The 14,597-nt window shown below is 43.4% G+C and overlaps 1 protein-coding gene across 2 annotated transcripts in view; it reads left to right on the forward strand.

Annotated features, from left to right (window-relative positions):
- NCBP3 (nuclear cap binding subunit 3) overlaps positions 1 to 14,597 on the forward strand; it is a 30,818-nt gene that overhangs the window by 2,836 nt on the left and 13,385 nt on the right. For both annotated transcript variants that reach the window (XM_069945204.1, XM_069945205.1), the window contains exons 2-4: positions 8,837 to 8,902; positions 11,315 to 11,420; positions 12,531 to 12,656. In XM_069945204.1, coding sequence (XP_069801305.1) covers positions 8,837 to 8,902; positions 11,315 to 11,420; positions 12,531 to 12,656 — 298 coding nt within the window. The remainder of the gene's footprint in view (positions 1 to 8,836; positions 8,903 to 11,314; positions 11,421 to 12,530; positions 12,657 to 14,597) is intronic.

The raw sequence follows: 14,597 nt of genomic DNA on the forward strand, positions 1-14,597 counted from the left end.
CCGCCCGGCCAACCAGTGCGCTGCCCCGCCGCAGCGCACTGATTGGCCGGGCGGGCCGTGAAGACACCGGGAGCCCTGAAGCAAGCAGGAACGGGGACCCGGTAATGTATAATGTCCGGCGCTAGGGGGTTAATGGGGAGGGCTGCAGACAAAATCGCAGCAGGGATGTACATCCCTGCTGCGAGTTTCTCTGCTAATGAAAGTATAGGGCTGGGATCTTCAGTGAGTCTCGCTGCAAAAACGCAGCAAGGAGACTCGCTGCAGATCCGGCAAGTGGGTTTGTACCCTTAGGGATAATTTTAGCATGTGATCATAAGGCTAAGATCGTAGAGACTGTGAAGCCCCACTGTAGACTGTGTTGGATTTTTGTGCAAATATTAAGCTAAAGGAAAAAAGATATAAACCTGTAGCTAGGTGGGCATCATGGAAGTTGGGCCCCAATTGTTGTGAAACCCTGTCATGAAGACAAAAATGCAGCAAGGAGACTCGCTGCAGATCCGGCAAGTGGGTTTGTACCCTTAAAGGGGTTATCCAGCGCTACAAAAACATGGCCACTTTTTCCCCTCTTTTGCCTCCAGATTGGGTGGGGTTTGAAACTCCATTCCATTAAAGTAAATGGAGCTTAATTGCAAACTGCACCTGAACTGGAGACGAGAGGGGGAAAAGTGGCCATGTTTTTGTAGCGCTGGAGAACCCCTTTAACCCTTTGAGGACCAGGCCCAAAATGACCCAGTGGACCGCGCAAATTTTGATCTTTGCGCTTTAATTTTTCCCTCCGCCCCTTCTAAGAGCTCCAGCACTCTGTTTTCTATCTACAAGGCCATGTAATGGCTTATTTGTTACAGAAATAGTTGTACTGTGTAATGGCGTCTTTCATTTTACCATAACATGTATGATGGAATCCCAAATATATTATTTATGAAGATATAAATAGGTGAAATCGTAAAAAAGAATGCAATATGGTAAGGTTTGGAGGGTTCCTGTGTCTACGTAATGCACTATATGGTAAAAGCGGCATTATACAATTATTCTATAGGTCAGCCCGAACACAACCATATGCAGGTTACACAGATTCTCTAATGTTATATATATATATATTTTTTTTTTTTATGAAATCCTTTTTTTTTTGGCAACTATAAATAAAATAGCCCTATTGTGACACTTATAACAGTTTTATTTTTTCACCTATGGGGCTGTATGAGATGTCATTTTTTCCGCCATGATCTCTAGTTTTTATTAATCATATTTGTGAAGATCGGACGTTTTGATCAATTTTTATAAAAAATTTTTTTTATATATAATGTAACATAAAATCGGTAATCCGCGCACTTTTTTCCCTCTTTTCGTCTAGGCCATTCACCGTTCGCAATGACGCTTGTTATATTTTAATCAGACAATTACGCACGCTACGGTATATTATACGTTTATTTATTTATTTTTATATGTTTTATTTATATAATGGGAAAGGGGGGTGACTTAAACTTTTATTGGGGGAGGGGTTTTGGGGTAGTGTGTTAGTGATTTTAACTTTTTTTTTTATATACATTTTAAGTCCCTTTGGGGGACTTGTACATTGATTACTTTCATTTTCTACACTGATTATTGCTATGCCATAGGCATAGCATTGATCAGTGTTATCGGCTCTCTGCTCATTGAGCCTGCCTGTGCAGGCTCAGTGAACAGATCGCTGATCGGACCGCACGGAGGCCGGTGAGAGACCTCCGGTGGCCGTTTTAACGACCGGGACCCCCACAGTCACACTGCGGGGGTCCCGATCGGTAAGTGAAAGGGGACTCCCGTGGCGTTTAAGGAGTTAATGTCACGCTGCAGCGTGTCATTAACGGTGAGGTGCCGGCTGCTGATTGCAGCCGGCCCCTACCTGCTATGAAGCGTGCTCCGCTGCTTCATAGCTCAGGACGTACCGGTACGTTCAGGGTCGTCTGGGCACAGACTTCCAGGACTTACCGGTACGTCCTAGGTCGTCCAGGGGTTAAGGGTGCGTTCACATGTACAGGATCTGCAGCAGATTTGATGGTGCAGATTCAAAGCAAATCAATTCTGGGCCATCAAGGGTGCCTTCACATACACCGGATCCGCAGCAGATTTGATGCTGTATTCAGTTATTTAGATTATTTATCTAAATTGCTGCGGATCTGCAGCAGAAAATATGCTGCGATACGGTGTGTGTGAAGCTACCCTAAAGGGTTTATTCAGTGCTACAAAAACATGGCCACTTTCTGGCCATTTTGGAATGAATTTGAAAAGAGGAGAAATCTGTCTTTCCTTAACCCCTTAAGGTCAAAGCCTATTTTCGTTTTTGCGCTTTTGCTTATTCCATTTTAAGTTTAAAAGTCCATAGTGCTTGCATTTTTTCACCTAGAGACGTATATGAGCGCTTATTTTTTGCGAAACCAATTGTACTTTGCAATGACAGGCATTATTTTTCCATAACATATGCTGCGAAACTGGAAAAAAATCATTTGCGCTGTCAAATTGAAAAAAAAACGAATTTGTTTTGATTTCGGGGAGTTTTGCATTTACGCCGTCCGTCCTATGGTAAAACTGACTTGTTATGCATGTTCCTCAAGTCGTTACGATTACTATGATATATAACATGTATAACTTATATTGTATCGGATGGCCTGTAAAAAATTCAAACCATTGTTAACAAATATACGTTCCTTAAAATCGCTCCATTCCCAGGCTTATAGCGCTTTTATCCTTTGGTCTATGGGGCTGTGTGAGGTGTTAGTTTTTGCGCCATGATGTGTTCTTTCTATCGGTACCTTGATTGCGCATATACGACTTTTTGATTGTTTTTTATCAAATTTTTTCTGGATTTGATGCGACCAAAAATGCGCAATTTTGCACTTTGGAATTTTTTTGCGCTGACGCCGTTTACCGTGCGAGATCAGGAATGTGATTAATTAATAGTTCGGGCGATTACACGCGCGGCGATACTAAATATGTTTATTTATTTATTAATTTATATTTATAAAATGGGAAAAGGGGGGTGATTTGGACTTTTATTAGGGGAGGGGATTTTTTTTATTAATAAACACTTTTTTACTTTTTTTTTTTTTACTGTAACTAGAAGTCCCCCTGGGGGACTTGTATATAGACAGCACTGATCTCTCATAGAGATCAATGCTGTGTATATACACAGCAAAGATCGATTAGATCGGTCATAGATTACTATGGCCTGCTGCAGGCCATAGCAATCTATTGCCGAGCCGGGATCAGCGTCATTCCGACGCTGAGGCCCGGCACGGGCAGAAGAACGGATCTCCCCCCCGCGATCGCATCGCGGAGGGGAGATCCGTCCCACTAGACACCAGGGACGTAAGGTCTGAAGCCTCTAAGTGCAGCTGTCAGGTTTGACAGCTGCACTTAGAGGCTTAATTAGCCGGCGCGGCAACGGGACCCACGCCGGCTAATAGAGGCACTGCCCGGCTGCACGTGTCAGCCGGGATCAGCGCCGTTCAGAGCGCGGTCCCGGCGGGACCTCGCTCTGAACACCCCGAGCAGCACCATGACGTATCAGATACATCATGGGTCGCTAAGGGGTTAAAGTGTCACTGTCGTTATAACTTTCAAAATCTAAATCAACAGTAGATGTGATATAAAGCAAGTTTGCAATATACAGTCATTATTTTTTTGTTGTCATCATGCTGTAAAACAAAGCAGAAATCCAGGTCCAGTCTCCTGAAGGCAGATTTTCTGACCCTGCCCTGTACACATATGGGCAGACAAACTGGCAGCAGGATGCACATTACGCTGCGAGTTTGTCCGTAGCCCGCCCCGTTAACCCCCGCCAGCTGGAGCGTATACATCACCTGGTCCCTGCTTCGGCTTGCTTCGGGGGTTCCCGGCACGTCCGGCTCAGCCAATCGGTTCACAATCAGAGTTTGGCAGAGTTTTTCTGCCCATATGTGTACAGGGCAGGCATCCGCAGCGGGTCTCGCTGTGTATCCGCCCAGTTAGTTTGTACCCTTAAGGGTACGTTCACACTTACCGGATCCGCAGCGTATTTTCTGCTGCGGATCCGCAGCAGATTTCATTTAAATAACTGAACACAGCATCAAATCTGCTGCAGATCTGCTGCGGATCCTGGAGGTGTGAACGCTAAGGCTGCATTCCCACGTTCCGTGATCCTGACGGATTACGGACGTGGAATGCCAGTACCGGAGTCCCCCCGTGCCCAGACAGCATCTGTAATTAGATGCTGGGAGCGGGGGAGACTGTATTCATAAGCGCCGCGCTGTAATGAATCAGCCATGCGGTGCGCTTATGAATACAGTCTCCCCTGCTCCCAGCATCTAATTACAGATGCTGTCCGGGCGCGGGGGGACTCTGGTACATGCATTCTACGTCCGTGATCTATCAGGATCACGGAACATGGGAATGCAGCCTTACACAGGAATTCCGGCCAGGACAGAGTCACAGCTCAATGTGTCCATCAGTCACATGACTGCCTTCTCTGTGAGCGATCAGATGGCCTGGGATGCACAGGAATTCCTGTATTCTGACTCCTTGAGAAAAAAAAAAGTCAGAAAACAGGAAGTGCCGTGTCTTTCATGATAACTAAAAAAAAAAAAAAAAAAATGAATGTAAATTGCAAACTTGCTTTATATCACATCTACTTTTGGTTTCGATTTTGAAAGTTATAACTGCAGTGACCCTTTATTGACCTTTTCTCTGTTTGGCTGTTTCTGGCTTTGGCTTAAAAAAATCTGTCAGATATTTGTGTGTGTAAACACACCATTAGTTCTTTGTTTAAAGGGGAACTGCACATAAGGAAAACTTGTTTTCTATTAAGTTATATTAGATATTATATATATATTATATCTATATTAGATGTGTCTATACAATGTATTTCCATATCTGTACGGTTCTGCCAAACTGGTAGCTGATAGAAATCCAGGAAGTGAAGAAAACTGGCCTCTGTGCCAATTCACATTGTCTCCTGCTCCTTCTGCTATCCCCGCTTAGGAAACAAAGATTCCATGCCTCTGTCTCACATTGTGTGTGTTTGCTGAGCACAGGCTGATGATGCAGACAGGGGGCAGGGTGTGATGTCACAGGAGGACGGGCTGGATCCCCCAGTTCCCTGAGTGTTTTACCATTTCTGACCGTCCAGAAGCAGGTGCAGCAACTTCTCTGATTGTGCTAAAATTCGGGCTATGTTCACACACGCTGGAGTGTCTTTGCAGTACTGCAGCATATTCACAAAAGTGATGCAGTAACACAATTACATGATGGTAAACGGCACAGAGGATCAGAGCCGACACTGCCAATCCCACCTGGACAAAAAACGAGGCATAAACAGTATATCCCATGTAAGATAGTCCTTATTATGGGGCTCAACCTCAAAGATAAAAGATGCTTCATCATAATATGTGCGTGGAGATGAAAAGAAGAAAAAATTTAAATTAAAAAAGTTCTTTACTTTATTCCAATATCAGTGTTACAGGTAGTAACAGTGTACTGTGTGTGTGTGTGGGGGGGGAACCCACAATGAAATGATAAAGTACTGCAAATAATTCAGTAACAAAATAAAACTGCAATGTTTGAACACAGCCTAGATGTTCTGCAACAGATTTGGATTCTGGAACCTGTAGTACTATGTACAACGGCACAACCAGAAAGTACAACCACACAATACAGAACAAAAACCCCCAAAACAAATGGATTTTTGGTAGTTTCAAAACTGGGATAGATAGGTTAGTAATGCTATTTGCTTCTGCGGGAGGTTCATATTTTTTTTTTTTTTTACCTCTACCTGAAGCTCCCCTTTAAAACGCTGCCTGGTTCCCGTGCTCAGTACCAGTCTATTCGTGAGCACAGGCTAGCCCCTGAGCACTGGGAGCAAGTCTGCCGGCCCCCAGTGTGTCGATCTTCCTTCCACTGTGGTGCAGCTCTGTTGATTATAATGGAGCTGCATCACAGAGGGGAGGGTTTTTTGTCACACTGGTGCCAGTGGGCCTATCCCTAGTGCTTCAGGGTGGGCCGGAGCGCCGGAATAGACCAGCGCTGTGCACCGGAATCGGACAGAAACTCAAAAAAAGGACCGCACCACTGGCATCCTCGCGCCTATCTGTTCATGTAAAAAAAAAAACAAAGCAATGTACCTAGTTGTACATTTGCGTTAAAGTAATTTGGTGAATTTTCCTGTGTGCTTTTATCATTGTTGGACAGTGGCGCCTAGGCGGAGCGTCTTTTCAGCCCCCTCTCCCTGCCTCTGTCCAGTGCTGTTATTAACGTTCTCCCTACTATGAGGCAGGGAAAGGGGGTTCAACAGGTCCAAGTTGTTGGTGAGCAAGTTTTCACAAAACTGACTATTAGGCTGGGTTCACACTGCGTTTTTGCAATCCTTTTTTTCATCCGTTTTTTTTTTTTTAAAAAATGGATGAAAAACTGATTGCATTTGTGTGCATCCGTTTTGATCCATTTTTCCACCCTGGCTGCATCAACCTTTGGTTTAGCAACATTTTAAGTTTTGTACATTTTTTAATACAGAGTTTAGGAAACAAATAAAAGGAAGGTATATGTAATTTTTTGCATGTACGTCCACCACTGATGGTAAGCCTTGGCCTCTCTGGTGAGGCAATAGTTAAAAAGAAAAGTTTGAGAATCCCTGATCTACAGTAGCAGTAAGTGGATGTAGACTGCAAAAACTTTCCTCACAGTTAGAGAGCAGTCACTTGTGTCTTTGTCAGGACAGTAGCGCAAAGATTTAAACTGCTTTAGAGCTCCTGGCATTATATTGAACCATGATGCCGGGCGCTCTGTATTTCGTTATGCAGCACATCTTCCCTGCACAGATCATAATCGTGTGAATGCCCCCTTATGCAGTGTGGACTCTCTATGTGCAGCGTGCTGTGGATTCTTTATTTGCTGCTGATGTTCCTCATTGAAGAAGGTAAAATCTGCAGTAACACACATGAAGTCTGGTACCATTTTTGCTATATGATTCTATGCTGAAGCTGCTGTGAATTTATAGCAGAAAATGTCTGGAGCAAATCGATGTAGTGTGCATTTACCCTTACAGTGCAGAATAAAGAGTTGGACAGATTGGAGGTCATGCTGCAAATGTTCATATTCACAGAATGTGCTGGCCCAGGTTTTACCCCTTGTTATGCATTGACCAAACCAGTGGCTCAGCTGATGTTGTCACATGTAGTATTAAAAGCAGCAATTCAGAAAAATATCTTCAGACATAGTGTCTGATTTTCTCCCTATGACGCTGGTAGTTCCAGTCATTAGACCCAGGCTTCGGCTGGTATCGGGCAGGCACAGATTGCATGTTGCTTATAAAATCTGAATTTCATGACTTTTTCTACCCAAAACATAAAAACGTACTTATTAGCAAAACTGAAGGAAGAGCTGCAGCCGACATTATGTCATTTTTGCTGTTATGGGGACATTTTTGCAAATGCGACTAGATGTCTAGTTGTGTTGCTTTCAACTGCGTCTGGAATTAGTTACACGGAAATCTCTGATAATATAAAGTTATTTGGGCCTCAGTTTCTCTAAAGAGCGATTTATACAAGTATAATATAGGATAGATTTTTGCATCCGTATTTAAGCGGCAGGTGTGGTGATCCTAACTTACGGCATTGTAGTTATCTCATGCTATTGTGGTCCACCTGGGTTTTGTTACTTTAATATGGGTGCATTTTTGCATCTGTATGTAGGCCTCAGCTTTTGCCCAACCGCAGGTGTTATGGCCTGAACTTCTGAACTCTGTTCTGTCACTTTGGGCCATTGGACATGTATATGGTGGGCTGTTTTGTGGCCATAATATGTTCTTGTTACAAGCGGTATGGTTACACTTCCTTCTGGTACTTTTATAAGAATTGTTTCCATGGCAAGGCAAAATATTTTTGTGCACATACCCTACAGTTGCTTTGCAACTTTTTACAGCACTACTAAATTGATTTTAACTATTAAGTGACAGCTGTAGTCTACCATATTGCATACAACTTAATATATTGCTTTGGGCTGTAGCTCAGTAGTTAGTCAGCCTTGTAGCGCTACAAAAAGTTGCAGTGTGGCCCTGTCCTTAAGGCTGCATAGTGATCGCAAATGCTGGCAAAATCCCCCATTTCTTCACTAATAGACGTGCAGTGTTTCTAGGATTATAGGTAATTTAGCACACCTTTTGATGGTGGCATGGTTTCAACCACATTCATGATCACAAACCTTGAAATGCAGCCTAAAGACCCTAAAGATCTGCAGTGTATCTAGCATGTGTGAGTGTGCCTTTAGTTTGAGATGTACATCTGAGCACACTGAAAATCAAATACTGGAGAATACATATAAGTAGTGGCGTGTCCCTCTGTATAACATTCCTTCTAAGGGTGGGTTCACACTGAGGAATTCTCGCAGATAAACTCCGAGGGATTCCGCCAGCTGTACGCGCTCACGGACGCACGCCTTTCCGGCCGTCTGCATAGACACCATTCTATGGGCCGGCTGATTCCGCATTCTGCCGAAAGAACTGACGTCAATTCTTTCGGCGGAATGCGGAATCAGCTGGCCCATAGAATGGTGTCTATGGAGCCGGCAGAAAGGCACGCGTCTGTGAGTGCGGAATTTATCCGTGAGAATTCCTCAGTGTGAACCCACCGTAATTGTGATGTCCATCTACCCTTCCTAGCATATATGTAAAGTTACTTGATCACTGCCTTTCACAGCTATGTTCGTGGATTGTCTCCATGAAGCACATTTTGAGGATGTGGTTGCGGCCCTATCATGTTGTGTTCTTCATGTGTGACTGTATAGTGAGTCATCAGATGCTCCCGTATCTCATTGTTTGCTGTTTTTCTTATAGGGCAGTACCAGGCGCTATGAGAATAAAGCCGGAGCTTTTATCACTGGGATAGATGTCACCTCTAAGGTAAATCATCACGTTGTGCTTCTTACAAGATATTATGTGCTGCTGGTTTGTACCAGATACATAGCTAACCTAGGGCAATAATGAGGTTTTTGGGACCTTTATTATATGTTGTATCAGGGCAACAGATTACCCATGCAGACAGACAGAAAATGTGTGCAATCCTGCGTCACCCAGCGTTGTCTGTACTGGTTCCCAGCACAAGGCCTGTAACTATGATGTTTGACTGTGCTGGTTAAGATTACAGCTATATCCTGGCTTCCTTTCCACATCATCTGGTAACCACAATGCTCTCTGCTTAGTAGAGAGGATGTGTGTGCGCTTTTAGTCACTGACTTGCTTTGGATGTAAGCACACCAGCAGTAAAGTCCACCATCACATAGCTGTGGTCGCAATTTGTCAGCCAAAGCACACAAGCGTTCCGGATCTTCTCTTTTTCCCTTTGTATGTTACACCCCCTGTTTTGGCTTACAAATACTGATGTAAAATACTGACCAAAATACTGGAGTGTGAATTGGCCATAGTGCGCTATTTATTCAGGTCTGGCATGAAGACTTGGTTGCCAGGGATAGTTTTCTAGTTGCCATGGTGAACTGGAATCATTAATATAGTATGCTAAGCTGTACCATACCATAGCAGTTTATTGTATTCCTTAAAGGGGTAGTGCGGCTGTAAAGAATTATTGACAGAATAACACACATTACAAAGTTATACAACTTTGTAATGTATGTTATGTCTGTGAATGGCCCCCTTCCCCGTGTCCCACCACCCCCACCCGTGTACCCGGAAGTGTGGTGCGCTATACATACCTGTCACGTGCCGACTCGTCTCCGATCTTCAGTCTGCGATGTCGTCTTCGGACGGCCGGGCCGAATCCCTCCGTGCGCCCTGAGTGCCGGGCCGCCCTCTTCAGCGTCATCAGATGCTCAGCCGCGATTGGCTGAGCACAGTTTGTCTCAGCCAATCGCGGCTGAGAAGCCGATGACGCTGAAGAGGGCGGCCAGCACTCAGGACGCTCGGAGGGATTCGGCCCGGCCGTCCGAAGAAGACATCGCAGACTGAAGATCGGAGACGAGTCGGCACGTGACAGGTATGTATAGCGCACCACACTTCCGGGTACACGGGTGGGGGTGGTGGGACACGGGGAAGGGGGCCATTCACAGACATAACATACATTACAAAGTTGTATAACTTTGTAATGTGTGTTATTCTGTCAATAATTCTTTACCGCCGCACTACCCCTTTAAGGCTGGGTTCACACTATGTTTTTGCAATCCGTTTTTGTATCTGTACCACTGCTCTTTATCCCATTCTGTGATTTTATATTTTACGAAAACTCAATAAACTGTTTGAACAATAAAAACGGATAAAAAAACTGATGAAAATAACGGATGCAATCTTGTGCATCTGTTTTGATCCGTTTTTCCATTGACTTCCATTATAAAAAAAAAAAGGGATCCATTTTTTTTCTTTGACAGACACAAAAACTTGCTAATTTTTGTGTCTGTCAAAGAAAACTGATCCGTTTTGATCCCTTTTTTTAAATAATGGAATTCAATGGAAAAACACATCACATCCTTTTTTTTCCATCAGTTTTATAAAAACGATTGCAAAAATGTAGTGTGACCCCAGCCTTAACCTGGCTTTATAGATTAAAAGTGTTTCAGCGCTGCCCTGTAAGCTGTCCAATCTGTGTCCAAAGCTTGTAATAAAAGTTGTGCAGCTATGGTAAAAAAAAAAAATTAAACTTTTTAACATGTGTATAAAGGACTTTTTAGAGATGTAATTCTATGTAGTTGACAAGTTTCCCCAATGAGAAAATCTGTAATAAATATGCAGTATATTCACTGCATAAGTAACACAAACATGCGTAAAACCCATCCTTGCTTTCAAGGGACAACAGCACAGTCTGTCATCACACCATTCACAGTCAGTGATCTCTATGGCATGTAATCTGTGCCCTTTATTTATAAAGCTCCTAGAACTCTACAGATTTTTTTTATATTCCAGTGAGATACTGCTTGATGCTGCTGCTTGTGAGATCTGATGAGGTTAAATCTATTGCAAAGAGCAGCTTACAGGCTATAGATACCTTTTTGAAAAAAAACATTTTTTAAAATTGTTTGCTTCTATGGACTTCTCGCTGCAGCATCATTGCGAGAAAAAAGTGTCATAAGAAAAAGCTTTTGACATGTCAGAGCAAAAAGTCAAACAAACTTTTTATGGGTCAGGGTTTTGAGTGTTCTCCATAACGTATCCAAACTCTTTTTGCCACAGTGCCTCTTTAAACCTGGTTCATATGTCTATAAAAGCCTGTAAAATAACTTGATGTAGCTTAGTTGAATGTCTGTGGCCATTGCTGTTTTACCAAGGTAACGTACAATTTCTTTGTAATTTCTTTCTCTTCTCTCTCAGGAAGCCATTGAGAAAAAGGAGCAGAGAGCAAAACGTTTCCATTTCCGCGCAGATGTCAATGATAATCAGAGAGATGTTGTGTTGGATCTCGAGATGATGAGAAAAGGTGTATATTCAGTCTGTAGATATCTTTTAATCTGTGTTTGTGTATATATATATATATATATATATATTGTGGGAATTAGCGTCACCAAAGGTAGGCACAAGCAGGCTTTGGATGCAACTAAAAATGTTTATTGGTAACAAACCAGAAAAAAAAATATTCCAGCATGAGGCTTTTACAGCAGCCGTTCCAGCTTCAAACACAAAGCAGTTGACTTTCAGGAACATTAACAGAAAGCATATACACACCACCGTGTAGTTATGTCCTCATTCAGACCAGCAAGTCTGTAGCAGCTCTGTTGCAGGGCTTCTCTCTCTAGCTCCTGTCTGCCAGATTCACTGTGGATCAACTGACTCCCAAACACTCTCAGCAGGTTGTCTCTCCACACCTGATGCACCAAGTCAGAGGCTTTTAAAAACCCAGTAAAGCCTGGACCGGAATATGGGAACGGCCTCCCACCCACGCTACAGCCGTTCCAAGAAAGACAGCCCATTTTAGCCGCACAGCAGCTATACTAAATAGCAAATGTCAGTAACCTATAGTTACTGACCACCAACTGCTGTCTTTCCCCCACAGAGTCCCAGGACCTCTGTAGCACATACATTGTAGCTCTTCTGCAATTCAGGTATGTGGAAAGTCTGGGAAGTACTAGCGGACTGGCAACCCCGAACTCCCTGAAACTTTCATACAGAGCACAATAACCTGCTTGGCACATATCTACCTTTCACTATTTTTCCTGCTGGTTGCCTACAGCTTCCTGTAAATCTGATGGCACTAGAGAGCCTGGTGTCAGGATGCCTGCTAAGTATTTCACTATGTTATTAGGTTTCCTAGGTGGTGACCTGCCATTATGTTCCTATGTAAGTGATGTTCATTCACCTGTAGGCAAGTGTATTGGTAACTCAGCCCAGCGTAACTGGTCCCTAAGGAAATGATTAGGGCATGCTGTTATGCTTCAGCACTTGTTGCTAGGCCAGCATTCAGCAAGCTTTGTATTCCCTATGGTCTCATCTGACATTGTGCGCTTGTGCTGTCTTGTTATGTGATCTTTTTAACAGGTTTAAGTCACATATTGCAGAGAAGAGGAAAGTGTTAATGTGTAATATTTTTCAGCAATCCCTAAAGTCCGTCTGGAAACCCTTCACGTTAGTGGTGTGGATGAGATGAGCACGGATGATATCTTTTCCTTCTTCAAACAGTATCCACCCGGCTACATTGAATGGCTGGATGATACATCTTGTAAGTTGATGTCCGCAGTGGGTGTGCTATTGAGAATGGGGTGTTGTTCGATATATTGGCAATAGCAAAAAACAAAGTAAGTTAAATATAAAAACGTCAATATTTGAAGCTAATTGAATTACACATATAAAAAAGGATCTCACCTGACTTTTGAAACCTTTTTTTTTTTTCTTTTTTGTAATTTTTTAAATTAAATTTTTTGTACATTATTATAGAAGCAGCCATCTTGTCTGAGCTTGAATTATCAAAATTTATATCATAACTGCTTTACAGGAAGCCCATGGATATAGGCAACAATAGACAAGAGCTGTCTTGTTGATTTGAAGGTGAAAGGTTACGGATATGCTCTGTGACCATTGTAGAGGTCATTCCACAGGAAGGAGGAGACTATTACCTTCTTTTATCTACTAGTGTCAACTATCACTGTTATGTTGTACAGATCACTTTCCAGCAGGCTTTTCCAAAAATAAAATAGCTTTAGGGTGCGATCACACATACAGGATCTGCATCAGATTTGATGGCGCATATTTAAATCTGCAACAGATCCCCAGCTGATCTGCAGCAGATTTAATGTCCTAGAATTGATTTGCTTTGAATCTGCAACTTCAAATCTGCGCCATCAAATCTGCTGCAGATCCTGTACGTATGAACGCACCCTAAGGCTCCATTCCCACGTTCCGTGATCCTGACGGATCACGGACGTGGAATGCATGTACCGGAGCCCCCCCGCGCCCGGACAGCATCTGTAATTAGATGCTGGGAGCGGGGGAGACTGTATCCATAAGCGCCACGCTGTAGTAACAGCACTGCGCAGCTGCTTCATTACAGCGCGGCGCTTATGAATTTAGTCTCCCCCGCTCCAAGCATCTTATTACAGATGCTGTCCCGGCACGGCTGGACTCCGGTACATGCATTCCATGTGGGAATGCAGCCTTAGCCTAGTTTTAATCTTAGCAGAGAGAAAAAAAATGCAAGATTTCCCGACACTTTTCAGAAATCCATAAATAGCAGTACAAGAAACTGTAATAGTTTTTATTAAGCAAAAGAGTTTCTTAAATTTAGACCATGGGTCTCCAAACTGCAGCCCTCCAGCTGTTGCAAAACCACAACTCCCATCATGCCTGGACAGCTAAAGCTTTGGATTTGCCTGTCCAGGCATGATGGGAAATGTAGTTTTGCAACAGCTGGAGGGCCGCAGTTTGGAGACCCATGATTTAGACCATTATGGTCTAGGGAGGGGCCGAGGGGAATGAATGAGCACGGAGAGGAGAAAAGGCAGCTATGCAAGACACATCATCCTGCAAACTCATTAAGTTTCCAGATAAGCACTGACCTTTCTGACCTGTTCATCCAGGGTTTTATGTGCCCTGACAGTCTCCAAACAGCAGAGCTGGTTCTCTCCTCTTCCTGCTCACTCATCACTCTTGGCCCCTCCCCCTCCATAGGTTATAATAGGGCAAACCTGTTTTCACTTTGCTTCTCTTTGATAAAGACGGCTTTGCCTGACAATGCACATATAAGATGTGGGAAAGAGGGGCTGTACATTACTTTTTAACAGAATTTAGAGAGATACTTTACAACGGCAACATGAACATAGTAAACAATTGGAAGGATTCATTGACTTCTACAGAAGAGTGTGTGTTTATGTAATTTTTGGTCCCGCCCCCTTGGCAGTGGCTTCTTGTCTAAAGTTTGATTGGGCACTAAAGGAAGAAGCAGCGAGTTCAGCAGACTCTCTAGAGTACTCTAAAACTGCTAATGGGGACGTGAGTGGCCACCATTCTCCTGATTGCATCAGACTGATGAGGTGTCACACTAGCCTCCATTGAAGCGAGTAGGTTCAGGTAACTGGGTTAAGTGGACTTTCTTCCATCACTCTGCTCCCACAGCACAGTGTTTCTCAGTTTGCCTCTCTAGTGTCTGGAGAATTATGATGAGCAC

Source organism: Dendropsophus ebraccatus, chromosome 11, assembly GCF_027789765.1.
Source record: "Dendropsophus ebraccatus isolate aDenEbr1 chromosome 11, aDenEbr1.pat, whole genome shotgun sequence".
Taxonomy (NCBI): domain Eukaryota; kingdom Metazoa; phylum Chordata; class Amphibia; order Anura; family Hylidae; genus Dendropsophus; species Dendropsophus ebraccatus.